This window comes from Brassica oleracea, chromosome C6, assembly GCF_000695525.1.
Source record: "Brassica oleracea var. oleracea cultivar TO1000 chromosome C6, BOL, whole genome shotgun sequence".
Taxonomy (NCBI): domain Eukaryota; kingdom Viridiplantae; phylum Streptophyta; class Magnoliopsida; order Brassicales; family Brassicaceae; genus Brassica; species Brassica oleracea.
Window position 1 is genome coordinate 39,576,298 of NC_027753.1, and position 25,765 is coordinate 39,602,062.

At 36.5% G+C, this 25,765-nt stretch overlaps 8 protein-coding genes and 1 pseudogene across 12 annotated transcripts; 4 read left to right on the top strand and 5 right to left on the bottom strand.

The window, feature by feature from the left end:
• Positions 1 to 8: 8 nt before the first annotated feature.
• Positions 9 to 1,194, bottom strand: LOC106296912. Its single transcript, XM_013733168.1, has 4 exons — positions 883 to 1,194; positions 691 to 740; positions 560 to 612; positions 9 to 447 (listed from the first exon to the last, which is right to left on the bottom strand). Exons 1-4 carry the CDS (start codon positions 1,131 to 1,133, stop codon positions 121 to 123), a joined length of 681 nt encoding a protein of 226 aa, XP_013588622.1. The 5' UTR covers positions 1,134 to 1,194; the 3' UTR covers positions 9 to 120.
• Positions 1,195 to 2,308: 1,114 nt separating this feature from the next.
• Positions 2,309 to 3,824, top strand: LOC106298573 (deSI-like protein At4g17486). 2 transcript variants are annotated; one of them, XM_013734713.1, is made up of 3 exons: positions 2,309 to 2,611; positions 2,834 to 3,133; positions 3,454 to 3,824. In XM_013734713.1, exons 1-3 carry the CDS (start codon positions 2,479 to 2,481, stop codon positions 3,717 to 3,719), a joined length of 699 nt encoding a protein of 232 aa, XP_013590167.1. In that variant the 5' UTR covers positions 2,309 to 2,478; the 3' UTR covers positions 3,720 to 3,824. The 2 variants fall into 2 exon arrangements, with proteins under 2 accessions (XP_013590167.1, XP_013590168.1); XM_013734714.1 differs by having other exon boundaries at positions 2,315 to 2,611; positions 2,834 to 3,121.
• A 649-nt stretch (positions 3,825 to 4,473) lies between these two features.
• On the bottom strand, positions 4,474 to 7,505 carry LOC106296361 (mitochondrial outer membrane protein porin of 34 kDa-like). The gene is made up of 5 exons (XM_013732483.1): positions 5,916 to 7,505; positions 5,652 to 5,839; positions 5,478 to 5,576; positions 5,034 to 5,248; positions 4,474 to 4,947 (listed from the first exon to the last, which is right to left on the bottom strand). The coding sequence occupies exons 1-5, from the start codon at positions 5,980 to 5,982 to the stop codon at positions 4,671 to 4,673; spliced, it is 846 nt and encodes a 281-aa protein (XP_013587937.1). The 5' UTR covers positions 5,983 to 7,505; the 3' UTR covers positions 4,474 to 4,670.
• A 329-nt stretch (positions 7,506 to 7,834) lies between these two features.
• LOC106298609 lies at positions 7,835 to 8,686 on the top strand. The gene is made up of 4 exons (XM_013734746.1): positions 7,835 to 8,031; positions 8,093 to 8,206; positions 8,295 to 8,359; positions 8,461 to 8,686. Exons 1-4 carry the CDS (start codon positions 7,935 to 7,937, stop codon positions 8,506 to 8,508), a joined length of 324 nt encoding a protein of 107 aa, XP_013590200.1. The 5' UTR covers positions 7,835 to 7,934; the 3' UTR covers positions 8,509 to 8,686.
• A 494-nt stretch (positions 8,687 to 9,180) lies between these two features.
• Positions 9,181 to 10,175, bottom strand: LOC106298920. Its single transcript, XM_013735049.1, has 5 exons — positions 10,024 to 10,175; positions 9,894 to 9,951; positions 9,710 to 9,784; positions 9,577 to 9,629; positions 9,181 to 9,490 (listed from the first exon to the last, which is right to left on the bottom strand). The coding sequence occupies exons 1-5, from the start codon at positions 10,057 to 10,059 to the stop codon at positions 9,302 to 9,304; spliced, it is 411 nt and encodes a 136-aa protein (XP_013590503.1). The 5' UTR covers positions 10,060 to 10,175; the 3' UTR covers positions 9,181 to 9,301.
• A 4,252-nt stretch (positions 10,176 to 14,427) lies between these two features.
• On the top strand, positions 14,428 to 16,978 carry LOC106298427 (protein RAE1-like). 3 transcript variants are annotated; one of them, XM_013734551.1, is made up of 11 exons: positions 14,428 to 14,626; positions 14,912 to 14,998; positions 15,117 to 15,194; positions 15,261 to 15,454; positions 15,547 to 15,688; positions 15,761 to 15,841; positions 16,008 to 16,136; positions 16,233 to 16,310; positions 16,397 to 16,468; positions 16,562 to 16,642; positions 16,747 to 16,978. In XM_013734551.1, the coding sequence occupies exons 1-11, from the start codon at positions 14,570 to 14,572 to the stop codon at positions 16,792 to 16,794; spliced, it is 1,047 nt and encodes a 348-aa protein (XP_013590005.1). In that variant the 5' UTR covers positions 14,428 to 14,569; the 3' UTR covers positions 16,795 to 16,978. The 3 variants fall into 3 exon arrangements, with proteins under 3 accessions (XP_013590005.1, XP_013590004.1, XP_013590006.1); XM_013734550.1 differs by having other exon boundaries at positions 14,442 to 14,626; positions 14,773 to 14,998; XM_013734552.1 differs by lacking the exon at positions 16,562 to 16,642 and having other exon boundaries at positions 14,442 to 14,626; positions 14,773 to 14,998.
• A 359-nt stretch (positions 16,979 to 17,337) lies between these two features.
• LOC106296971 (ATPase 9, plasma membrane-type) lies at positions 17,338 to 21,570 on the top strand. Its single transcript, XM_013733235.1, has 12 exons — positions 17,338 to 17,643; positions 17,724 to 17,843; positions 17,936 to 18,034; positions 18,112 to 18,249; positions 18,318 to 19,202; positions 19,276 to 19,380; positions 19,457 to 19,766; positions 19,832 to 20,346; positions 20,439 to 20,612; positions 20,707 to 20,889; positions 20,962 to 21,143; positions 21,233 to 21,570. Exons 1-12 carry the CDS (start codon positions 17,587 to 17,589, stop codon positions 21,327 to 21,329), a joined length of 2,865 nt encoding a protein of 954 aa, XP_013588689.1. The 5' UTR covers positions 17,338 to 17,586; the 3' UTR covers positions 21,330 to 21,570.
• A 185-nt stretch (positions 21,571 to 21,755) lies between these two features.
• Positions 21,756 to 22,804, bottom strand: LOC106296972 (annotated as a pseudogene).
• A 122-nt stretch (positions 22,805 to 22,926) lies between these two features.
• LOC106299773 (probable receptor-like protein kinase At1g80640) lies at positions 22,927 to 25,271 on the bottom strand. Of its 2 annotated transcripts, none has more exons than XM_013735789.1 (8): positions 25,007 to 25,271; positions 24,668 to 24,844; positions 24,321 to 24,568; positions 24,081 to 24,213; positions 23,932 to 23,995; positions 23,740 to 23,836; positions 23,609 to 23,648; positions 22,927 to 23,471 (listed from the first exon to the last, which is right to left on the bottom strand). In XM_013735789.1, exons 1-8 carry the CDS (start codon positions 25,137 to 25,139, stop codon positions 23,140 to 23,142), a joined length of 1,224 nt encoding a protein of 407 aa, XP_013591243.1. In that variant the 5' UTR covers positions 25,140 to 25,271; the 3' UTR covers positions 22,927 to 23,139. The 2 variants fall into 2 exon arrangements, with proteins under 2 accessions (XP_013591243.1, XP_013591244.1); XM_013735790.1 differs by having other exon boundaries at positions 22,927 to 23,473; positions 23,551 to 23,648.
• Positions 25,272 to 25,765: the final 494 nt, after the last annotated feature.

Genomic DNA, 25,765 nt, shown 5'->3' on the forward strand with positions numbered 1-25,765 from the left:
CGAGCAAGCAAAATAAGAGAATTGCATTGACTAATGCTTTAGTTCCAAAAGCAAACAAAACCACCCACATAAGAGTATAATCCTTCTTCATCTACCAACTAAGTTTCCTTTCTAATAATCTCACTGAGGCCTAGGAGAATCGACATTTGTTTGATTCTCAACAGGCTTATGTACATTGCCCTTCTGTTCCACATTATTCGGTTTTGATTCTTCTTTTGGTGGGGGTTTAGTAGATTGGTCTCCTTGTGTTTTGGTTGGAGCATTCCCTGAAGGTTTCTTTGCTTCCGAAACAATCTCTTTTATTGTCTCTTCGATTTTTCCCAGTCTCTGTTTCATCTCCATTAGCTCATCCTGAGACTTGGTTGCTGCTGCTTCTTCTAAGGCCTTCTTTTCAGCTTCTTCCTTCTCTTTCTTTTCATCTTCTTTACTCTTCTTCTCCCCAAGTTCCTGAACATACAAGCAACATTGGCCAGGATAATGACATGGAGGACAGAAACCATTAAAACATAGATATCTCTCAGGATATCAGTTTGGTAATGAACAAGAAATGAAAACTGACAGCGTCCATGATCTTCATTTTACGGCGAGCATATTGAGCAACCAGATACACAGCTGTTACAAGGAAAACAAAGCAACATTGAGATCCTTAACACTTAGGAGAGATACTTAAGGGGGTGAACTGAGAGATACCTAGAGAGGGCAAGCAGACGATAATGAATTGCACCACATGCCAGTCAAGCCTAACACACGAGTAAAACCCATATGAACTAACCAGCACAAGAACTCTAACTTACTCTAAGAGATAGTTTCAGAACCTCAGCCTAAAGAAGCTAACTTTTTTACACAGTTCTAAAGTTGTGAGCTTTAAGGCAGAGAAAGTACCCAAATTTATTCTTCTTGGGTGGTTCAGTGAACAAGATCTTCGCAGCTGTCACGAAATCGAGCTTATCCAGTTTCTTGTACGTCTCATCGTAGCGAGAAACAACAACATTAGATTCAGTCTCGCTGTGCTGAGCAACAACACTAGATTCCGTCTTCTTCCCACCGTTCTCTCCTTTAGTGCAGAGACGTCGGATCCTGTAGTGTCTCAACCGGGTCGCCAATCCGACCCACGAGCCTCTGCCGCGAAGCATCCTAATTTCTCCCCGGCGACTACAGCTCCACTACGACGACTCTGCAACTCGAATAGAACCGGGTCTCAAGTCACGGGTTGATTCACTTATACCAACCGGTTCCGATACGATTTTTAAAAATATAAACCGGTTAGATCTTAATGAAGCTGTGATCTGGGATCTAATCAAAACCAGTATCTTTGTCAATATTTTTTTCCAATAGTCTCTTTCACTTTGCCTTGTTTTTTCCAGCTTTGGTGACTGTTTGTTAGCTATGATGTGGACCTCTTTTTATCAAATTATTTTTCTAACTATTAATTTTAAACTTTTATATTATGATGCCTTAGGGAAACGTATTATCTTGGATTTAACCAAGGCAAATTAGTGGCATGCCTCAACACATTTCATTTTTTTTTGCAAGATAGAGAAAAGTTGAACTTTTCATACATCACTTTGGTTTAGAGTATTTAAAACATCTTACATTTTATTATATAACTTTATATACTTAAAAGAATATGGTTTGCTTCAGAAAATAGCAAATGCTTTAAACAGAAAATTGATTGCCTAAAGAATATAAAGAAAAGGAAGATTATTGGTTTTGGTGGATAAATACACATAGATTCATGATTAGGAGTATCATTTATTTTTCCACAAATCGTTTATTTGTGTACTATCACATACTTTTGCACCATAATTAGCCGCACTACTTAATTTAAAATGATTACTCAATTTCAAGTCAATTTGAAAGGAAAAAAAAGGGTGGTCTCTAGACAAAAGTTGAGCCAAAGATAACGAATATTAAGCTTTATATTGGACCCCATAATAGACTGTAAATTATTAAAGCATCATACCGCCAAATATTAATTTAGGTTTTTTAGGCAAACCATTAAATAAAACGATTCTGGTAACTGAGCCGTATATGTATTTAATATGAAATAAATAATCATAACATGGCAAGGGAAAATAAAGTAAATAACAATAAACAAAACGTATTCATTTATGGAAGTAAATATGATTAGGCATTGTTTAATCAATAATCTCAAGACTAATTAATAATGCTCCTTCTCCTTCCTTTAACTTCTTAATCGAAAAGTGTAAACATAATTAGCATTGGAAATCTCAAAAGACGAGTCATTGGCATTTTGTGTAATTACGTTAAAGTGGAAAGGGTAAATAAATTGTCATCAACTCAGACAGTTTATATAGAACCAAGTCTTCTTCTTCCACCTCAAGAACTCCCGTCCGGCTGCTCTCTGCCGCCGGCAATACTCTCTCTCTCCGGTGGTCAAAGAAGTTTGAGTAATGGCGTTGAATCTTTAGTGGTAAGCGTTAAACCTTGAAAAGAAAGAGAGGGAAGAAATTGAAAATGCTGTGCCGGAAAAACTCAAGCGTGGTGGATAGAGGAAACGTTCCGGTTTATCTCAATGTCTACGATCTAACTCCCATCAATGGCTATGCTTACTGGTTTGGTCTTGGCGTTTACCATTCTGGTGTTGAAGGTTAGTCTTTTTTTTGGTTCCTGAGTTTTAGAATCTTTTTTAAACTTCATCTTTAGATCTAAATAATGCTCTTAATATTACATAGAATATCATTTTAGATCGAAGTTTCTTGGGATTTGAAGTTAATTCGTCGTTTAAATTCAAAAGTGTTGGCTTTCAATTTTCAAGAACTTGACTTTCGAATTATCTAAAAATATTATTTGTTTTTTTTTTTTTGGGTAGTTCATGGTATAGAGTATGCATATGGAGCTCATGAATATCCAAGTACGGGCATTTTCGAAGGGGAACCGAAGCAATGCGAAGGGTTTACGTTTAGGAAATCGATTTTGATTGGTAAAACGGATCTTGGGCCTTTGGAAGTGAGAGCTACGATGGAGGAGCTTTCGGAGATTTACAAAGGAAGCTCTTACAACCTCATCACCAAGAACTGCAACCACTTCTGCGATGAGATTTGTATTAAGTTAACCGGGAATCCAATTCCTAGTTGGGTTAACCGGCTTGCAAGAATCGGTAAACTCTCTGGTAACACTCCCTTCAATCTTTACGGTTTAGTTTCTTTCTTACTGAAGACGTCAGTACAGTAGTGGCCTACTTTTAAAGTCTTAGCCTTTGGTTACAATGTAGACTAAAATATGAACTAAGTTTTTGCTTGAAATGTTCGATCTTTATGCTTAAGATCCAAGTTTAGCTTCTGGGTTTATTGATAAATACGTTTTCTGATTGATAAGAAGAGCTTGGAAGCTAAGACATGACTTTGGGTTAGGCTTAAAGTTTCCATTTTTAGGGAAAAGGACTCTGTTTTCTGTGCTCTGAAGTTGAATTGCTCTGTTTTAAAATGGTAGGATTCATGTGCAACTGTGTGCTTCCTGCGACCATAAACGCGACCAAGCTCGGTAATAACCGAATCAATCAAGACAAGTCATGTGAAGCAGAGACTGAGAAGAAGAAACTGACGGGTGGATCGAGCAGAGAGAGCTCTACGACGATTGATACTCCGTCGTCGTCATCTTCGTCTCCATCAGTTCAAGTTCGTGGTCGAAGCAGGAAAAGGCGTCCTCGTGCTATGCATCCTTCATCGCCAGTGATTCTCGGATCTTCCACCGTTTGATTTGCTTTGTTGTTATACAAAATCTTCTCTGTTTTTTTCTTTCACCTAATTGCGATTGTGCTTTGTAATCTTGTTAATATGCAAAGAACCCTTATTTTTCTGTAATCTTATTTACACTTTCAGTTTTTGGATACAATTTTTTACACAATTATATTTATATATCAAATTCAAGTCTCAGTAATCAGAGACATGGAATGATAAAGTGAAGAAGCATCAATCTATGGACTTGTTTTTTATGAAATTAAATGAGAATATATTCCATACACTTTTTTAGATTGATTAATATATTACTTTCGGCAGTATCTATTTAAGAACTAATGAAAAGCAAATATGCCTGATAATAGAACATGAGGAGCCAACACCAAACTTAAGAATAAGAGCAGAAAGTTTTAATACAGAACACATATTTATGTAGGAAGCATTATTTGTTCACAAGGGTAACAATAAATCATATTTTGAAGGGTAACAGCTTAAGACTCAGACCTGACAGAAGCAATTCGCATATTTCTTCTGCCATCTTTTTGAGTATGCCATCAAACAAGCAAGAGAGCTTGTGTAAGTTTAGTTGTGTCCTTGTTAACCAGTGATAATGAGTTTAGTGCTTCTCATTTGATCCTGATAATGAGTTCAACCCAAATTTAAGTGGTCAGCTCGCTCTTTCCTACAACTTAAATTTAGTAACAGTGACCGCAACAGCCTTGTTAAAGGCGTCGCCAAGGTTTGGAGCTTCCAAGAAACTAGAAGTTACCAGTAATATATTCACATAAGATATAATTGCCAACTAAAGAGATTCTTAAACAAAGTAAGAAATCACAGTTTACAGAATACTAAATGTCAAAATAGAACAAATTGTCATACTTGAACCAAGATAATAAAAGAGAATTACAAAGACTAAACATAGATGATCAGATGAGGAGGCACTGAAGATGTTTTTGCTATTTTGTAAGAGTTTCAGAAGCTGAGGGCAATACCCAATCCAATCCTAGGCAAATAGGCAGGTCTGAACTCTCCCAACACCCTCATGAAATACCACTGAAAAATGGCACTAACTTGTCCAGTGTTGTCAGCTCGAGCCTTCAACCAAAGGTGTGGATCAAGTCTATGTTCCACACCCAAGGTAAGAACAGGTACTTGGTCGATGAAGGAGTACCTAAACTGAGCCCCAAAAGACGTGTCGGAGTTGACCAATTGATGATACGATGCCACTAACACATGCGCCATTTCATTCCTAAGGAATGGATATAAACAGAAGGAAAAAATTAAAACAAACAATATGTAAAGGAAATAAACAAAAAATGGGCAGATTTTTCTTACATAGCAATAGACGACGTCCTCCTTTCTGCGGTCGTATATGCAAAAGCTCCATCAAACTTTGTGACATTAAGGTTGTTTGTATGGAGTAGCAAATCTAATCCCAAGGAAAGATTCTTCGTGCCAATTACCGAAGAAACACCGATATTGGTGTCATGAAATAATCCTCCAATGCTAGCTTTAAAGCTAGCATAATCGTGCATGAATTGCACTTGTAACTGTTAAAAATAATTAAACATTTTCAAACACAGAGAAAATATATCAAAATCTCAACAGAGTTTTTCTTATTGCTTAAAGACATTGCAGAGACAGAGTATATTAAATAGAACGAGACTTGCTAGACCCTACCGATAGGACTAAGAAGTACTAACCAATTTACAAAACCAGTTACTAGAAGCAAAGATCTGTTTTATTGACAAGAAACAGAGGGATAAATGGACAATGTACCTTGCCAGAATTAGCAATTGCAGTGTCAAATTCTGATACTGCGGACAAACCGGGAAGAACTCTGAAGGCAATTTGATTAATTGTGGATTTGAAAGCCAGCTGCAAAACAAGCAAAACTAAATCATTAATATCAAATCATATTTTACAGAGTGAGAAAATTGAAAACCGACTCACAGTAGAGTTAGTACGAATGGTGAATTCATTAGTCACACTTTTGACAGACCAAGAAAATCGCCCTTCCCCAAGAAATATGTCATTTGGACTGATAGCAAGCAAATCATTTTGATGGGTCAAATAGGCAGAGAAAGGGTGCTTATCTAGACGAAATTTACTGCACACAGGAAAGTCTTCAAACAGAAGATCTGCATTTACACAAACACAAAATGACAAATCGAACTATAACAAACCAGGGTAAGCAAAGGGATTATTAGCATATACCTCTTGCTTTTCTGCCAATATCAGAGTAGCACCCAGGTTGAGAGTCCCTTGGAAAGTAATGATCCATGAACTCTCATATGGGTACAGAGATGTGTACTCACCAAATTTCCAATGCGAAATCAAAGCACCCGATGAAACAAGAGTCAATGGACACAGGGATTTGAGCAAAAAATCTGTGATTTTCTTTCTTCTTAAGAAGATTATCCTGGTAGGGGGATTCAGCGACATTGATACCTCAAGAGTTCATCAAAATAGGAATAAAACTTTCTGAATTAGAGCTTATCGATAATAATAATAATAATAAAAGGATGTAGACTAAAGATAACACGAATTAGGGTACCGCTCGTCTATCTCCAAGGTCTCGGTAACGGATTTCGACCTGGCAGAGTCAAGGTACTCCGGCGTGACTGAACTGAGGAACGCCCTCTTGGGCTTTATCATTCATGTTAATGAAATCAAAACAATCTTGGACCTATCTAAACATTGTAATGCCCTCTTGGGCTATTCACGTAATTTATCAATAGCCACATCTGTAATTCTGATATATATGAGAACACAACACACTATTTCTAAACGATCAAGTAGATAAATCTATTGAGATAGATGGAAAATAAAACTGCTAACATAAAAAAAGATCCATAAACATATTATCAATTGTTACATAAAATGTAAAATGATAAGCACCATAAGATCTATGAAAACATATAAGCCAATAGGCACATATATAAATGAGACAAAACTAAAACTTATATTATCAATAGGGTAAACATAGATCATGGACCTTGTACAAAAAAAAAAAATTGAAACATCAAAATCGGATCAAATAATCATGTTGACTAAGAACATATGATAAATAGTTTCATAATCATTAGTAACATATATGTAAAATGACAAGAACCATAAGATCTATAAAAACATACAAGCAATAATAAATGATATGCTTTAATTAGCTACCACTGATGCATTAGGATTTGTTCGCAAATACTATTTGTATCCCATCTATCATTATTAACCTAATGAAATTAACATACTTATCAAAAAAAAAAAAAAAGAAAAAAAAAAGTAAAGGATATAAATGAAAAAGGAAGAACTCAAATTCATTGATATACATAAGCAATTAAAATTTGAAAATGATATAGATGATAACCCTTGAGATATAGAACAGAAAATTGCAACATCAAAATCAGATCAAATACATTATATCTACTAGGATCCGCAAACAATTAAAATTTGGAAAGTCAGATCGGATCAAATTCATCATATCCACTGAGATCCATGAACAAGAACAATTGCAGGCACAATCGGATCAAACTGATCAGATCCATAGTTGATCAAAGAATAAAAAAATCGCATATGATAGAAAAAATGTGAAAAAGCTAATAAAGAAATCTCCGATATATAAAACATATATACATATATGTGAAAACATTGAAGAACAGAAACTGCATAGCTTAGTAAATATCTGAACATGTATGAATATGTACATAATCTTATCATACATCTATCAACAACAAATAAAAGTTTATGAAGTAAACAGAGAATTTTTAGATTTGACTTTAGAAGAGATTAGATCCCTAAGACAGAACACAAAAAAAAAAAAAAAAAGTTTATGACGTAAACAGAGAATTTGTAGATTTGACTTTAAAGAGATTAGATCTCTGAGACAGAACTCCCAGAGGCTCACATTCCAAGGCGAAGTACACCTATATATAGCAATCAGTCAAGATAGGGTTTTCGTTTAACAAAATGTGGGATATAGTTTTATATGGGCTTCAACAATCGGCCCGGCCCAGCTTACATTTTTAAAAAGAATTTTGACATTATAATTCTTATCTCAGGGAAGAGACTCGGCCCGAGTAAATCGAAGTTGAGCTTGCAGCCTGAAATTATCAAAACATAATAATATTCTAAAAAAGAACGTAGCCCAACGCAAAAAGACCGTATTGTTGTCGAGATAAAGATGGCAAATCAGAGGAAAGGAAAGGAAAGGAAAGGAAAGTCTAGCCCTAATTTTCGATCATGCAGGCAAATCTTAGATCCGTGCTTGCTCAGATAAGTCGGGGAGGGAGAGATGTTGGGTCTCACCGTAGTTTCCGTTCATACCTTGGAAACAGTGGTAAGTATCTCTTATTCCCTAGCGTCTATTTGTATTTGTGATTCTTCTTCCAATTGCCCAGAGACTAAGGGAGGCAGAAGAAGATTTGTCACCGGCGGCGGTTCGCAGATTAATGAGAAGCTTTATTGGTTTGGCAGATATATGACCTATGGATATTGTGCTGTCACTAGTTGGGGTGAGATTAATCTTATTTTGCATTATATTGAGATTTATCCTTATTACGAAACGTGATTGCTTTGCGTTTTTTTTTGTTCATACACCAGCAATTATCCAGATGTTTGAACACCGTCGAACGATCGAAATAGATTTGGCTGAAAGACGTGGCTCGGTATGCTTCTTTTTCTTTTTAAAACTTTGGGATATAAAGATTTGGAATTGGAACATTACAAGAAAAAATCTAAAACTACATTCATATGTCTTCTCTTACAGAAACCAAAGACGAGCTTCCGTGATGTCCTTCGTTGGTTCGGTGCTTGATCCTGTGAACAATTAATATTCTGTTTGATGCTTGTTGTGTTTAGTTCGTTTTATGCTGTGTAAACAAAACAAAAAAATCATAATCTATGGGCATTACGTTGTATTTAATATTGTTCGTTCGGACTTTTATGTCTACTGTTTGTTCGAGTTGTATTTAATATTATTCGTTCGTTGCATTTTCATGTTGTCCAGGCAAGTTTAACTAGTCAAACTTATCGCATTAACGGCTTATTAACTAAAACGAGTTTAACATTACACATGATGTAGTGGGCATGTATGAATCGGCAAAAGATATGTATCTAAAGTCGTTTGAACTCTGGTCTAAGAAATAGCGAATCAGTATCAGTGGAAGACGTTCTTAACGTAACAAGACTTTCAAGCAAAGAAAGTTCTTTCATTATGTCTTTAAGGCTGTTTGGCTTATGGAAGATTCTTTTGTGAATGATGATCAAGGTGAAATTGTGATGTCTCAAAAAGATTCAAATATGGCAACCAGTTCACTGGGATGAACAACTTGCCCCATTCATATTATCAATGACTTGGCCCCTCCTTTCAAGAGTTCGACTGGATTATATGTGCAGCATATATATTTGGGAGTTTTTTTCTTAACTTGTAAGAGAGTGTAAAATCATTAAAACTATGTTAAATATTCAAAAATAATCACGTGAACAATAAGTTAAACTTTCATGTTTGTTCAGATAATCAGGTTCTCTTCCAATCACAGATGCTCACACCATACATATATAAAAAAAAAGCACAGACAATTAGGATACAAAGCCAAGCTTGACAATAATTATGATCTTTGGTCGAAACCAAACTTCTCCCTTAGATCAGACCACATGCTTTCCAAATTTACTCCACTAAGTTCAGACAACAATTTCTTCTCGAGGTCAGAAAACACCTTTACTAACTTAGTATCAGACCACATCTTCTCCCTTAAGTCTTCTATTTTTTCAGAGTGACCCATAGCATTCCTCATAGCCTGAACAGACAAAAAAAGACACAAGGGATGATTATACGATGAGATAAAATAGCATCACAATATCAATCATTCGCTTTTGCGTTTACCTTTTGCCGTTTCTCCTCGAGTTCTGGTATCCAGTGTCCAGTTAACTTATAACCTTTGCAAAATCACAAATTGGTTTATTAGACTCGTCAATGCAAAATCAGAGAATTAAAATATACGGCACTCTCTCCATACCAAAGTAACAACCCAGAGTGGCTCCTGCACCTCGAGTTAAGACATCTGCGATTCCTATTCTTGTTCGCTTCGACTCTACAATCACAAAACCAAACCAATACAAGTGTTGATTTCTTTTAATTATAAGACTACACTGAATCCACAAGATTGCTTGTGAATTTGACAGATTTCATGACAACTTTACCATAGCTTCTGCGGTACGAAGAGAAATTGCGGGCAACAGATCTCCCCCCGCGAGTTATCTGCGCAAAATTGATGAATATATCAAATTCATGCCTTCAGAAAGTATAATCATAACCAAACCTTCCAATTACCTGCGCAAAATTGACGGATCTCAGAATCGGCGCCATGATCGGGAAACTAGGGTTCGCTCTGCTTCTCAAGTTTGTTATTTTCTTCGAGACGATGGTGGGCTCGTGTCTTATTTTTTTTTTTTTTTTATCAAGCTCGTGTCTTATTTATCCGAGTACTGTATACTCTTTGTCCTTTTTTCTACAAAAATTAATTTCAGTTTTTTTTCTGATTTTTCTTTGTCCACCAATTTTTTCTTCTTATTACTTCGCCGATTCTCCTTTGTCAATACTCTATTCTATTAAAATAGAATCACTATTGTTATATATTCTCGAGTCTTGACAAATTATATTAAAAGTATCTAGTTAATTAGTTAATATGATATATTTGATTATTTACACTAATCAATCAATTATATATTATTTCTATAAAATATTTATAATCAATAAGAATATTAATAATAAAATAATTTAAATATAAATTTAAACTTTATTTTAGTTATCACAAAATCTGTTGAGAAAAAAATCTAACAAACTATTACTAAAAAAATTGAAATATTTTTAATACAATAATGCATCAATTAAGTTATCTAATATTAAAAATGTTAATCTCATAACAAAAATCAAAAGACTTAATATCATAATACCCAAAATATTATATATTGATAAAATTTACCAAAAATAATATGATAGATTCTACGATGTATAAAATTTAATAAAATAATAGAGCTATATTCTTTAAATGGAACAATGAATTTACTTATACAATCTCGTAAAATACTAAAATGATAGATGTTAATATATATTTTTTTAACACACATAGAAATATAAATTATCCTAACCAAATATTCTTTATGCAGTATAACTAAATAAAATTTTAAAACGTATTGTATGGAAACTATAACAATTAAAAAAAATTGAGAGATATTTTCTATTTGATTATTTCAGATTACAAATTTATTGTATATTTTTGAAAAACTAGATAGAAAGACATTGTAGATATACCTTGCCTGAATTTGGAACTATAGAATCAAAGAGAGAGAGAGAGAAATGATAGACCATGCGTAAGTCCCAAATCACTTATTTTTATAGTGGACTAGCCAACAAAACAAGCAAACAAATGCATTACTGAATTTCTAGCTTTCATTTGTCACACTCTTGTAAATCCATTGGTAGTTCAATTTCCCCAAAGTAATGCCATTGAGATGAGCATGAGTCAAAGAAATAGAGAAGTGTATTTATCCAAAGAGATTTTACTGGAAACCGTATAGTCCTCGGAAACAAATCTGCGATTGTAATTTCCAAGTTATTAAAAAAAAAAATCAATTAGAGTACTTAGAACGATTTCTTATCTTTTTAAAAAAGAAAAAATATGGTAGACTAACTGATCTTCCTATCGGTTAATGAAATATTCCAATGCAAAAAAAAAACTTCTATAGGGAGATATTTTTCTTGGAAATCAGAGGATTAATAGGATAAAACCTTAAAGAAGTATAGTGAGATAAGACCTCAAAAGTTAATCCCATAAGATACAATCCATCGTATGTCAAAAGAGAAATTGGTCAAAAGGATTTGAGTAATTCATCAGTAATCTTCAATGGAAGAAAGTGTTTCTTCTTATTTCTTGTGTTTATCCTTAGTGGTGAAATCAACAACATTTTTTTTCTAATTCATGGAGTGGTTTAATTGTGTTAGAGTTTATCATAACGAGAAGAAGAACAAAGCACGATTTAACCAACTGGAGTATCAATCTAATTTCTCTTCAACAAAATAAAAATGATATGACCAGTAAATTGGGTTTGGAAATGAAAATTGAATAGGAAGGAGCTAAACTAGAATGTCAAGAACTAATTCAAAATATAACAAAACCAAAAAGCAATAGATAAAAAGAATTAAATCTATAGTACAATTCATGTACTGAATTGCTACAATCAGATCTATGAATACATATGATCAACATAATAAAATATTATGTTCAATGATATAAATGAGACCAATAACTCAACTTCATTATTTATATAGGATCACTTGAGATCCATGAACAAAGAATTTGCAACCTCAAATCGGATCAAATACATCCACTGTAGATATTGTCGATAGTAGAAAAATAGAAAGATATGGTAGATTACGTTGCCAGAATTTGGAACACCCGAATCAAAGAGAGACACACACGATAAACCAGCAAACAACTAAATAATGCAAGCAAATTTATTATTTATTATTGAATTTCTAATGAAATCATTTAAAAAGTGCTTACAGAAGAATTGGTGCTAAGTGTGACATCGGTGGAAACACTCTTGTAAATCGAATGGAAGTTCATTTTTTCCAAGATAGTGTCATTGGGCTGAACATGAGTCAAGGATGCATATAAAGGATATTTATCCAAAGAGATTTTACTGCAAGCTGTATAATCTTCAAACAACAAATCTGAAAGTGTAATTTCCACCAAGAAAGAGTTAGTAACTGCACAAAGATTTCACTACATGTAAATCGGGCTCTTCATCTCTTGGGATATATTTCTTCATGAAATCGAAGGGATAAAAAGATAAAATCCCAAAGAGGAATAATAAGATAAAACTTTAGGAGTTAATCCCCTAAGATACAATCCACCATATGTAAAAAAAGAAATTAGCCAGAGCGATTTAATTAATCCATCAGTAATCTTCAATGGAAGAAAGTGTTTCTCTTTCTTTCTGTGCTTATCCTTAGTGGTGTAATCCACAACATATTTTTTTTGAATTCGTGGAGTGGTTTGATTGAGTTTATCGTAACGAAAAAGAACAAAACGAGGTTTAACCAACTGAACTGTCAATCTAATTTATCTTTGAGAACAGTAAATTGGGTTTGAAAATAAAAATTAAATCAGAAAGAGCTAAACCATAACGTCAAGGACCAAATCCAAATATAGCAAAACCAAAACGCAATAGATAATGGAATTGCATCAACACTACAAATCATGTACCGAATTAGTACAATCAGATCTATGAATGCATATGATCAACATAATCAAATATTATGTAAAATGACATATATGAGACGAATAACTCAAATCATTATTTCTATACCATCCCTTGAGATCCATGAATAAAAAACTTGCAGTTGCAACCTCAAATCGGATCAAATACATCCACCCAGTGAGATCCATGAACAAAGACAATATGCAAGCACAATCAGATCAACTTCATGGGCCCGGTTTGGGTTATGATCCGCTAGTTACCCGACCCGGCTTCAAATCGAATAAGCAAAATATTAGGCCATAAAATAAGTCCAATTATAGGCCCATTATGTTTTCCTTTTTCTTAAAGTTGAGCGTCTGATTATATGTGCAAACATCATATATATTTGGGAGATATATTTTAACAACTTGCTACGTGTGTAAATCATTAAAATTATGTTAAATATCAAAAGAGAATCACGTGAACTAAGCTAGGCTTCCATCATTATTCACATAAGCAGGTTCTCTTACAATCAGATCTTTGCTCACACCATACATTTAAACAAAAATCAAAGACGATTACATAATTTATTATGATTGACTGCTACTATACAATGACAAGGATACAAACTTACTCCAAGCTTGACAATAATTAAGATCTTCAATCGGAACCAATCTTCTCCATTAGATCAATCCACATCCTTTTCAAACTTACACCACTAAGTTTAGACAACATCTTCTTCTGGAGATCAGAAAACATCTTTATTAACTTGGCATCAGACCACATCTTCTCCGTTAGATCTTCGATTTTTACAGAGCGACCTAAAGCATCCCTCTTAGTCTGACCAGAATGAAACACAAGAAATGATGGAAAATGAGATAAAATAGCAATCAATCAATAATCTTCAATAGAAGAAAGTGTTTCTTCTTATTTCTTATGATTATCCTTAGTGGTGGAATTAACAACATTTTTTTCCGAATTCATGAAATGGTTTAATTGTGTTAGAGTTTATCATAACGAGAAGAAGAACAAAGCAAGATTTAACCAACTGGTGTATCAATATAATTTCTCTTAAAAAAATAAAAATGATATGGCCAGTAAATTGGGTTTGAAAATGAAAATTGAATAGAAAGGAGCTAAACCAGAACACGTCAAAACCAATTCAAAATGTAACAAAACCAAAAAGAAAATATTAAATGAATAAATGCATAATCATGAACATAATTAGTACATTCAGATGTATGAAATACATATGATCAACATGATCAAATATTACGTAAAATGAATATATGAGACCAATAACTCAAATTCATTATTTCGGATCCCTTTTGCAAACTTAAATCCGATCAAGAACAAGGATAACTGCAAGCACAATCAGATAAATTTCATGGGTCGGTTTGGGTGATCCGCTTCCTAACCGACCCGACCGGCTTCAAATCGGATAAGCAAAATATTAGGCCATAAAATAAGCTCAATAATAGGCCCATTATGGTTTTTTTTTAATTAAACTTGAGCGTCCGATAAACGCTTAGCCGGACGTCCGACTGACGCAGGAGGAGACCTTCGTAAATAAGGATCCTTGTAGCCTTCCTTCTCAGACTCACTTCGATTTCCCCCTCCTCTTCTGCGTGATAATGGCTACCTTTGGTGCGGCGGCGAACGCGAACACGAACCCTAATAAATCCTATGAGGTAATGAATGGCGGTTTATTATTCTGTCTTGCCCAGCTGGTATTATTTTACGGCTGAGATTCGAAAGGGTTTTTTAGTCACTTATCTAGAAACCCAAATTGGATTCTCAGAAAGTCTTAATCTTTTGTTAGTGTCTTGTTTTGTAGCTTTAACAACCGTTTAGCGTTGTAGTATCCTACTACTCAAAGGAATCGTTTGTTTGCTTCCTTGTGGATGTCTACGTTTAGCTTATCTATATTAAAGGTATGTCAAGTTCAAATTTTCACACAAAAGGTTTCCCTGCAGGTTACTCCATCACCCGCAGATTCTATCTCCAGCTTAAGTTTTAGTCCAAGAGCTGATATTCTTGTCGCCACTTCTTGGGACAATCAGGTTTTTACTCTTCCTTTCTCTTTTTCCCCTAATACGGTGGGTTCTTATTTAACTTGTTTGTCTCAGATTCGTCTCTCAGTTTGTAATGTTTGAGTTGGCTTCGTGTGTGTTATTACAGGTGAGATGTTGGGAAATATCTCGTAGTGGAACCTCTCTAGCTAGTGCTCCTAAAGCATCTATATCCCATGATCAGCCGGTAATATGTTGTGCTTTTTTTTTTTTTTTTTTGTGCTTAGAATCTGATGATTTTCTTGTGATCAAGGTCTTATGTTCTGCTTGGAAAGATGATGGAAGCACAGTCTTTAGTGGAGGATGTGATAAGCAAGCCAAAATGTGGCCCTTGTTGTCTGGTGGTCAACCTGTAACTGTTGCTATACACGATGCTCCTATTGTGGACATGGCCTGGATCCCCGGAATGAATCTCCTCGTCACTGGAAGCTGGGATAAGACATTGAAGTGAGAATGGGCTGTTCATTATATGCTTGACTGATAAAACTAATCTATGTGCGTAAAGTTTAGTTAACAATGTGTATTGGTTTTCCTTCCAGATATTGGGATACAAGGCAGCAAACTCCTGTGCATACTCAACAGCTTCCAGATAAATGCTATTCATTGTCTGTGAAACATCCGCTCTTGGTTGTCGGAACTGCAGATAGGAATCTCATTGTCTTCAACTTGCAAAATCCCCAGGTACGATTTTCCCCTTGTTTTCTATTTTTATGACTTGTGTAATGAACTTTTTATTAAATTGATAAACTGCAGACCGAGTTCAAGAGAATCGTGTCACCGCTGAAGTACCAGACGAGGTGTGTTACTGCCTTCCCTGATCAGCAAGGCTTTTTGGTATGTTGTTTGCTGATGCTAATATTTCTCTGCTCTCACGCGCTTTTATTTCTACAAATGTTGTCCTTTTCAATGTTATTTTAGTGACAAATAAAGTGTGATACCGTTGGAAGTTGGTTTATTAGCCACATCTTATCTTGATCCAATGCTCTCTGTATATCTATAGGTTGGTTCAATTGAGGGGCGGGTTGGTGTTCATCATCTGGATGATTCTCAACAAAACAAAAACTTCACATTCAAATGCCACAGAGATGGGAATGAGATCTATTCTGTCAACGCTCTGAACTTCCACCCGGTAAGCTCTCATTTTATGGATATATATGTAGTCTCAAGCAGCATCAAACTAGTAGATGGAACAAACCGTGATTTGTTTGAGTTGTGTAATGTTAAGGTACATGGCACTTTTGCCACTGCTGGCTCAGATGGGGCCTTCAATTTCTGGGACAAGGATAGTAAGCAAAGACTCAAGGTATTATCATGCTGCATCTTTGCGTTTATTTAAATGCTTTTCTTAATATATAATATCTAACAGTTGTTCTCCCACACGAATGGCAGGCCATGTCAAGGTGCAGTCAGCCAATTCCTTGCAGTTCGTTTAATCACGATGGATCTATATACGCATATGCGGTAAGGCTACATCTTCTGATAATTTTTTTTTGGTATTATTATACAAAGACGTTTGGAGAAGATGGAGTAAAAGGATGTTTGTTGTTATTGTAGTCGTGCTATGACTGGAACAAAGGTGCAGAGAATCACAACCCGGCAACGGCGAAAAGCAGCATTTTCTTGCACATGCCACAGGTGCGTAGTGACTCACTCATAGTAGTGTTGACCAGACATGTGTTTGTAAACAGTATTGTTAGCAGTGTGTATTTATTAATCGATGATGGCATTTGTGTTTGCAGGAAAGCGAGGTTAAGGCGAAGCCAAGAGTAGCAGGCGGCAGAAAATGAGATTTGCTAATTGATTTTTAGTGTGTTTCTTCTTCTTCTTCTTCCCTTGAGTGGATGATTCTTTTGGACCCTTCTCTTTCTTTCCCCTCAAGTAAATCAAAATCCTCCGGCTGTCTTAGATGTTTCCGGTTTGGAATTATTTTTGTCTAAGTACTCTCTAATACAATGAAATTTTTTTCTACAATGCCTCTTAATATATTCCTTTTATTATAGCCATTTTGCTTCGAAATTACAAAGACATTTTTGAGTTAAATAAAAAATTTATCCTAAAACGGAAAGTTATCAATCATGGGAGTATCATAAAAACGATAAAATAATAGTTAATGCTTTGTTCAATTCACTCGGTGAGCAAATGAACAAAGAGAGACAGAGAGAAGGACAGGTGGGAGTTGATTAGCGGAAGCAGGAGAAGAAAGCGGGGGAGTGAAGCGAAGGACCTGGACTTTCCCTTATGCTAGCTAATCATGTCCATGTCTCTCTCTCTCTCTCTCTCTCTCTCCCTCAACACCTTATATAAACACCGCAACTTCAACATCACTTTCCTTCATTCTTATATAAAATAATTTCATATAAAAAATACATAAATTTTCTTTGTTTCTGTTTTTCTCCCTTTTGTTTCTTCTGTTTCGTTAAAATAACAACAGAAAAAGAAAAAAACCGAGAGAAAATTTATCAGTTTGAAAACACACACAAAAACTGCAAGAGAAACTTTGAAAACATCTGTCAAGAAAGAGATTTAAAAAGAAAAGTTTATAAGAGAAAACAACCCACTGTTTCTGAAAAAAAAACAAGATGGCAGCGGGGAAAGATTCAAGCTGGGACGATATCAAGAACGAGGGCATCGATCTCGTTAGTATCTCTTTCTTCTCCATCTTAGCTTACGTTTCCGATATCTTTTATACCACGCTAACTTCGTGTTGCTTCAACAGGAGAAAATACCTATCGAGGAGGTGTTTACGCAGCTCAGATGTACAAGGGAAGGACTGACAAGCGACGAAGGCCACACTCGGCTCGAGATCTTCGGTCCCAACAAGCTCGAAGAGAAAAAGGCAAAACACCTTTGACAAAAACCTTTTTATCATTTTATATCTGTTTCTTGTCTCCCAAGAAAACCTATTTTTAACATGTTTCAATCTCACAGGAAAGCAAGATTCTGAAGTTCTTGGGATTTATGTGGAACCCTCTCTCGTGGGTCATGGAGTTGGCTGCTATCATGGCTATCGCCTTGGCCAACGGAGGAGTAATATCACACCTTAACTATCCATCATCTTTCTCACTTTCAAACACATTTTGAAAACCAACTTGTGAAATCTGCAGGGAAGGCCACCGGATTGGCAAGATTTCGTGGGTATCACGGTTCTTCTAATCATTAACTCCACCATTAGCTTCATTGAAGAAAACAACGCCGGTAACGCCGCAGCCGCTTTGATGGCCGGTCTAGCTCCCAAAACCAAAGTAAGTTAGTACCAAAACATTGCTAAAATATGTACAAGCAGATGATTAATTAAATGCATATATCACAGCTTCTGAGAGATGGCAAGTGGAGCGAGCAAGAGGCAGCTATATTGGTCCCCGGAGACATCATCAGCATCAAACTTGGTGACATTGTTCCAGCAGATGGTCGTCTTCTGGAAGGTGATCCTCTCAAGATTGACCAATCTGCTCTCACCGGTGAGTCTTTGCCAGTAACCAAGAACCCGGGCCAAGAAGTTTACTCTGGCTCCACCTGCAAGCAAGGAGAGCTAGAAGCTGTTGTGATCGCCACCGGTGTCCACACTTTCTTCGGCAAAGCAGCTCATTTAGTAGACAGCACAAACCAAGAAGGACATTTCCAGAAAGTGCTGACCGCTATTGGAAACTTCTGCATCTGCTCCATCGCCATAGGTATGATCATTGAGATAGTTGTCATGTATCCTATCCAGCACCGTGCGTACAGAGACGGTATAGACAATCTTCTTGTGCTTCTCATTGGTGGAATCCCTATTGCAATGCCAACTGTTTTGTCAGTCACCATGGCTATTGGTTCTCACCGTCTCTCCCAGCAAGGAGCCATCACAAAGAGGATGACAGCTATTGAAGAGATGGCTGGGATGGATGTTTTGTGCAGCGACAAGACTGGGACTCTTACACTCAACAAGCTTACAGTTGACAAGAGCATGGTTGAGGTTTTTGTCAAAGACTTGGACAAGGAGCAGCTTATGGTGAATGCAGCGAGAGCCTCTAGAGTTGAGAACCAGGATGCTATTGATGCTTGCATTGTGGGAATGCTTGGAGATCCAAGTGAAGCGAGACAAGGCATCACTGAAGTCCATTTCTTTCCTTTTAACCCTGTGGACAAGCGTACTGCTATCACTTACATTGATTCTAGTGGAAACTGGCACCGTGTCAGCAAAGGCGCTCCTGAGCAAGTAAGAAAAATGCATTTTCTAGAGAGTTTTTAAAGTTCTTTTCACACTGATTTTTGGTCTCTGTAATGTGTAGATCATTGAGCTATGTAACCTAAGGGAGGATACAAAGAAGAGAGCTCATGACATCATTGACAAGTTTGCTGACAGAGGACTTCGTTCTCTTGCTGTTGGCAGACAGGTACAAAAGCTTTTAGTGCTGATCCCAAATGTTTTGAGACAATCTCTTTATTAAATATTATTTTGGATTTTATTAGACTGTCTCTGAGAAAGACAAGAACAGCCCTGGAGAGCCATGGCAGTTTCTTGGTTTGTTACCGCTCTTTGATCCTCCAAGACATGACAGTGCAGAGACAATCAGGCGAGCCCTTGACCTCGGTGTCAATGTCAAGATGATCACTGGGGACCAGCTCGCCATTGGTAAGGAAACTGGTCGTAGGCTCGGTATGGGCACCAACATGTATCCTTCTTCTGCTCTACTTGGACAGGACAAGGATGAGTCTATATCTAGCATTCCTGTTGATGAACTCATCGAGATGGCTGATGGATTCGCCGGTGTCTTCCCTGGTAATGAAAACATTTTCAATTAATGGATTCATGTAGTCACTAATGGAATCTGTCTTGATGATTAGAACACAAGTATGAGATTGTGAAGAGGCTACAGGAGATGAAGCACATCTGTGGCATGACTGGTGACGGTGTAAACGATGCTCCGGCTCTCAAGAGAGCTGACATTGGAATAGCTGTCGCTGACGCGACCGATGCAGCGAGAAGTGCATCTGACATTGTACTAACCGAGCCAGGTCTCAGCGTCATAGTCAGTGCTGTCTTGACGAGCAGAGCCATCTTTCAAAGAATGAAGAACTACACGATCTATGCAGTCTCCATCACCATCCGTGTGGTCATGGGGTTTATGCTTCTTGCACTCATATGGAAGTTCGACTTCTCACCGTTCATGGTGTTGGTGATCGCTATCCTGAATGATGGAACTATCATGACCATATCAAAGGATAGAGTGAAGCCTTCTCCGCTTCCTGATTCGTGGAAACTCAAAGAGATTTTTGCCACTGGTGTTGTTCTCGGCACTTACCTTGCAGTGATGACTGTTGTTTTCTTTTGGGCTGTTGAGAGCACTGACTTCTTCTCGGTAAGAGAACTCTTTCACTTACTATGAGGACACACCTTACTTAATAAGGCAAGTAAGTGTGTTTGATCATGAGTTTTTTGTACATGGTGCAGGCAAAGTTTGGGGTGAGATCAATTAGTGGCAATCCGCACGAGCTTACATCAGCTATATACCTCCAAGTGAGTATCATTAGCCAGGCGCTTATCTTTGTGACAAGGTCACGTAGCTGGTCGTATGCTGAACGTCCTGGCTTCTGGTTGATCGCTGCCTTTTTCTTAGCTCAGCTGGTGAGTTTAAAAGCTAGCTTTTGGTCTTCTTTCAATACAAAGATTCAATGTATTACTGACAGTGTTCTTGTTTTTTCTCTTTTTACATAAAAAGATTGCTACTCTCATTGCTGTGTATGCAAACTGGGACTTTGCAAGAATCAGAGGCACTGGATGGGGATGGGCAGGAGTTATCTGGCTGTACAGTATAGTTACTTACATCCCACTGGATATCCTCAAGTTTATCATCAGATATTCACTAAGTGGTAGAGCTTGGGATAATGTCATTGAGAACAAGGTGAGATTAAGAACATTAGTCCTTTTGTTGCAGTAGTACTGTTTCTAACTTTTGTTTCCTTTTGTGTTTCAGACCGCTTTCACGTCAAAGAAAGACTATGGAAAAGGAGAGAGGGAAGCACAATGGGCACAAGCTCAACGTACACTCCACGGATTGCAGCCTGCTCAGCCCTCAGAGATGTTTAACGATAAGAGCACTTACAGAGAACTTTCAGAGATAGCAGATCAGGCCAAGAGACGGGCTGAAGTCGCAAGGTAACGTTCTCAAGCATCTGATTAGTCCATAGCATTATGCTCCCTCAGAATATGGTATTGACACTTTTCTTGTCTTGTAATTGTTGCAGGTTAAGAGAGCATCATACATTGAAAGGTCACGTGGAATCAGTAGTGAAGCAGAAGGGACTTGACATAGAGGCAATCCAGCAACACTACACCCTGTGATTGATTTTCAGAAACAAAAGTGTTTCTCAGTTTAGTTTTAGAACCAAAACCCACAAGAGTATTGAATAATAAACCACCACCTTTCATCATTAGAAAAATACTGCGAAAAAGAAAAAGAAGAAAATGGTTAAATTTCTTTTCATAGCAGTGGCTGTTGGCTGCTTTATTTGTTTTGAGATATTCTTGTTTTTATTGCCCTTTACAAAGCTAATAAGATATATTACATACAGTTGCTTAGAAATTCTTGTTCCAACATTAGAGTTTCTTCAACTCTTAAGCCTGTCAAAAGGGAAATTGCGTCAAATGAATAGTAAGAATGCATAGTTCTTCACTTCAAATGAGAAGATCAGTACCAATCAAATCTTGTACAATGTGTCTGTGTTGAATCTGCAATTCCTAATAAGCAAGACTAATAAATTTATCAAATAGCACAAGAGGTAGAGAAACTTTTAATCATTAAACCATGTACTAAGTGTAAATTCTGATAAGGTTTGAGGACAAACAAACAAAAACTCTGGTAACAGATCAGCAAATGTACAACCTCAGAGAAGTATAAAGACTCTACTAAACTCTCCGGTTACTTCATCAGAGTAGATGATGCAGTTTTGTCTGATTTCCCTTGAACATGGTCAAGATACCAGAGCGCTGCTTCTGCTGCATGCTCAGCCGCAGCTTTCTTCTTGCGTTTGGGATCACCAAAACATTCCAAAACAGTTGTTGTTCCTGAAGAATCTTTAATCTCAACCACAACTTTGTATGTAAAGCTGAAACCAAACCAAAAAAAAAAACACCAAGGTTGTGATTTCAAAGTAGGAAGGTAAGTTATGTTTCGCTTACAGTCTCAAATGACAAGGTCCATCGACACTGCAGCAATCATAAACAGGAGGTTTCCATCGCTTGGAAGTGCACATTTCGTGTAACAACGACTTTGCTGACCCTTTCTTACATTCATCTGGAACCCCCCCCGATGGAACAAATATCAGTATGAGAATAGGTGAAAACGTAACCTATATTAGTTATGAGAGGGAGAAGGAAGAAAAGGTGGAAAACCTTTAGATAATGATGTGGAGTCTTCTTCTACATAGGGGTTTAGGAAGAGGGTGATTCAATCCTTGTGCTGCTGTTAGGATCAATCTGAATTTTAGAGAAAGAATTCACCATTGGAGGCTTTAACTCATCACTCATCTCTTCGTATCTCAGCTTTGGCACCATCATTGCTCTTGTTTTCTGACAAAAAATAGGCCAAAATTTTGATTTAAAACACACATGATTTATATCTGTTTTTTTCAGACAAATGAGCAAAAACACAAAACCAATTTACCAGAGAGGAGGAGTTTCTATCTCTATCTCTGGGGATAGATGAAGGAACCAAAGGAGGAATGTCTTTGAGGCTGATGTTGATATTCGATCTTCTTCTTCTTCTTCTTATCTGCTTCGTCTCCTCCTCCTGATCCTCCCCCCCTCATCATTTCATATTCTACTTAATTCGTCAAGTTTCTCGTTCCTTCGGGAATCATGAAAAATGCATGAACAAAAAAAAGTTTAATTCATTCTCTCATACAGTGGTTTTGTCTTAATCTGTTTGGTCACAAATTAAAAAAAAAAAACTATTCTTTTTACTAAAAGCTTAATTAGTTGTACTTTACTCGGTACTCAGTGTAATTAATGATCTATATAGGCTTATCCATTTATGTAGACTCACTAGTATCAAAAGAAAAAAAAAAACAGAACAAAGTGGAATTTGCAGAAGAACCAAACAAGATTCAAATGAAAAAGAAAAGATTACAATTAAGGAAATGAAAATGTGTGTTTACAAAATCCGCAAAGATCCGCCGAGTTCTAGGGGTAGAAGAGGGATGAGTGAGTGCAAGACATCGGTTATAAGTGGTCTGTAACTTGGCTCTGGCTGCACACACAGCACTGCCACCGCTGCTACCTGATAAAGATGCTTCAAATCCATGCTTCCTTTTATTGCCGGATCCAATATGTTTGGTAGATTAGCTCTATCACTTAGCTTTGGTACCCAAGTGACAACTGATTCTGGTTCAGTTGTTGATGGTTTCTCTACTGATTTCTTCCCCAGGAGTAGTTCTAGGAGAATCACCCCAAAAGAGTATACATCATTCTTGTCTGTCACTTTCCCTGTAAACACACACAGGAACAAAAAACCTTAAAAAGATCCAAACCTGTGAGAATCATTGTGCTTGCTACTACTATATATAAACTTATATATTCGGAAGCTCTGTTTCCTAAAGTTCCATTAAGCTTCAGATTCTTGCCCTGAGTCATCGACACAGCGGCATACCCAAAATCTGATATCTGAACAGAGAAACAACAGTTCCTTACAAACTCATTAACTCTCTCTCTCTCTATAAGAATTATATTTTTACTTAATATTCTCTCCTCTTACCTTTGCGTTGAAATGGGAGTCTAGAAGGATGTTAGAGGATTTCAAATCTCTGTGAACTACCGGAGGATGGCAGTGCTCGTGAAGATACTCTAATCCTCTTTATTGTCAAAAAAAAAAAAAAAGTCTGTAAGCATACAAATGTGCTTGGAGATCAAAGGAATCTACTAAAATATTTGAAAGTGTGGACTATACCGTGCTATATCAACTGCGATTTTCATCCTAAGCTGCCAAGTTAAACCTGAACCTTGACTAGGCCCTTCAAGTGTATGTCCAAAAGAAGTAGAATCAAAAATCAGAAGATGTCAAAAATATTGAACAAAATGGTGGAACATCTCCTTTACCATGCAACTGACTCTCTAAAGATCCATTCTGCATCATCTCATAGACAATACATCTCGTTTGGCGATAGACGCTAAACCCCAACATGGAGATTATGTTCTGATGCTTGATCTTAGCCAACCAATCTACCTCATTCTGCATTATAGTTTAACAACAACAAAAAAAAAAAAAAGAAAGAGTTATGGTTTATCGAATGGTTCAATACTGTGGAAGGAATCATTGTGGTTCAAACTGATCAAAACCTCAAACTGTTTTTCAATAATCCCACCACCACCACCACCATCAAGTCTCTTCACAGTGACAGAGGACTTTTCATCGAGACAAGCTTTGTAAAGACATCCACGACCACCTCGGCTCAACACATTGCTCTCGCTAAACTTGTTTGTTGCAGACTCCAGCAGTTGATATTCATAGACAGGGATAGTTCCTTTCGTCACAGAGTCAATTTTGTGTGCAATCGGCTTCGTGGACACACTACTCCTCACAGAATCTTTATATAATAAGCAAAGAAGCAAAGATAAGCAGCAACAAAACCCAATATAATTTTAATTACATTGTAATAAAAGATGATAATAAGAAGAGTTATTACCAGGATGATGATTTGGGTTGATCCCGGTGAAGCTGTTCTTCATATAACTGTACCTCCAAAGCAAGAGGTAGAGAAGCAACATGACTGTGACACAGAGGAGTGTTGATGAGGCTATGAGAGCAATAAGAATCTTCTTGTTCAAGTCCTGACGAAGCACCACTTTAACAATGGGAGGCCCTGAGAAACAAAAAAAAAAAAAAGAATTAAACTCCAATCTGATTCAGAAAGTTTTCATTTGTTCTTCGGGAAATAGTAACTAATTCAAGTAAATGCGATTCCTTTTAGGCTTCCTCTGTTAATGAATAACATGGAGGAAGATTAAAAACTGATACTTTTTACCTGGGGACTGAGCTCGCACTGGCGGAGAATAAGCCTGAGAAATAGGGATTTCTTGGGAAGTAGATGAAACGAAAACAGCGAGCGAGAAGAAGGAGAAACAGAGAACCCAAATGGGTACCGAAGACCTCAACATTTCTTGCTTCTTCTTCTACTTTCGTCTTTGTTTTATGGAGATTAAAGGAAATCTTGTGTGGAGATGGAGACAAGAGAGGAGGACACTGTTGGGTTTGAGAAACAGAGAGACAAGGACAAATGTATTACTAGTTTTGTCTTCATGTGGCAGTTATGAAAGGGTGTGGAACCATAAGAATAAAGAGAGTGCCCTCAAACCCGAACGTGGGGTGATATGACGTGGAATTGTAACCTTTTGTTTAATCTTTTTTTCTTCAGGATTACGAAAGATTTAACATCCCCATGTAACTGTAAGAATTAAGATGATGCAACTATGCCGCCTGATAATATAAATATTTTTTTTTTACCAATGTGTCATCTTTCATACGTAAAGCTACAAAAGAAAGATCAGTTCTGTAAGTAACTTTTTAATAAAGTATGATCTGATATATACAGAAGAAGAAAAAAAAGGAATATAGTAATAGATTATGTAATCTCTATAGATTTGTTTGCATCGAGGCACATTAATCCAAAATGATTCGATTGGGATCAGAAGGACAAGTCCTAGTTGAAGTGTAAATCCAACAAAATAATTTTATTTTCTAACTTTTGTTTTAAAGAAAGCTCCAAAAAGTTCTGACTTCTGAG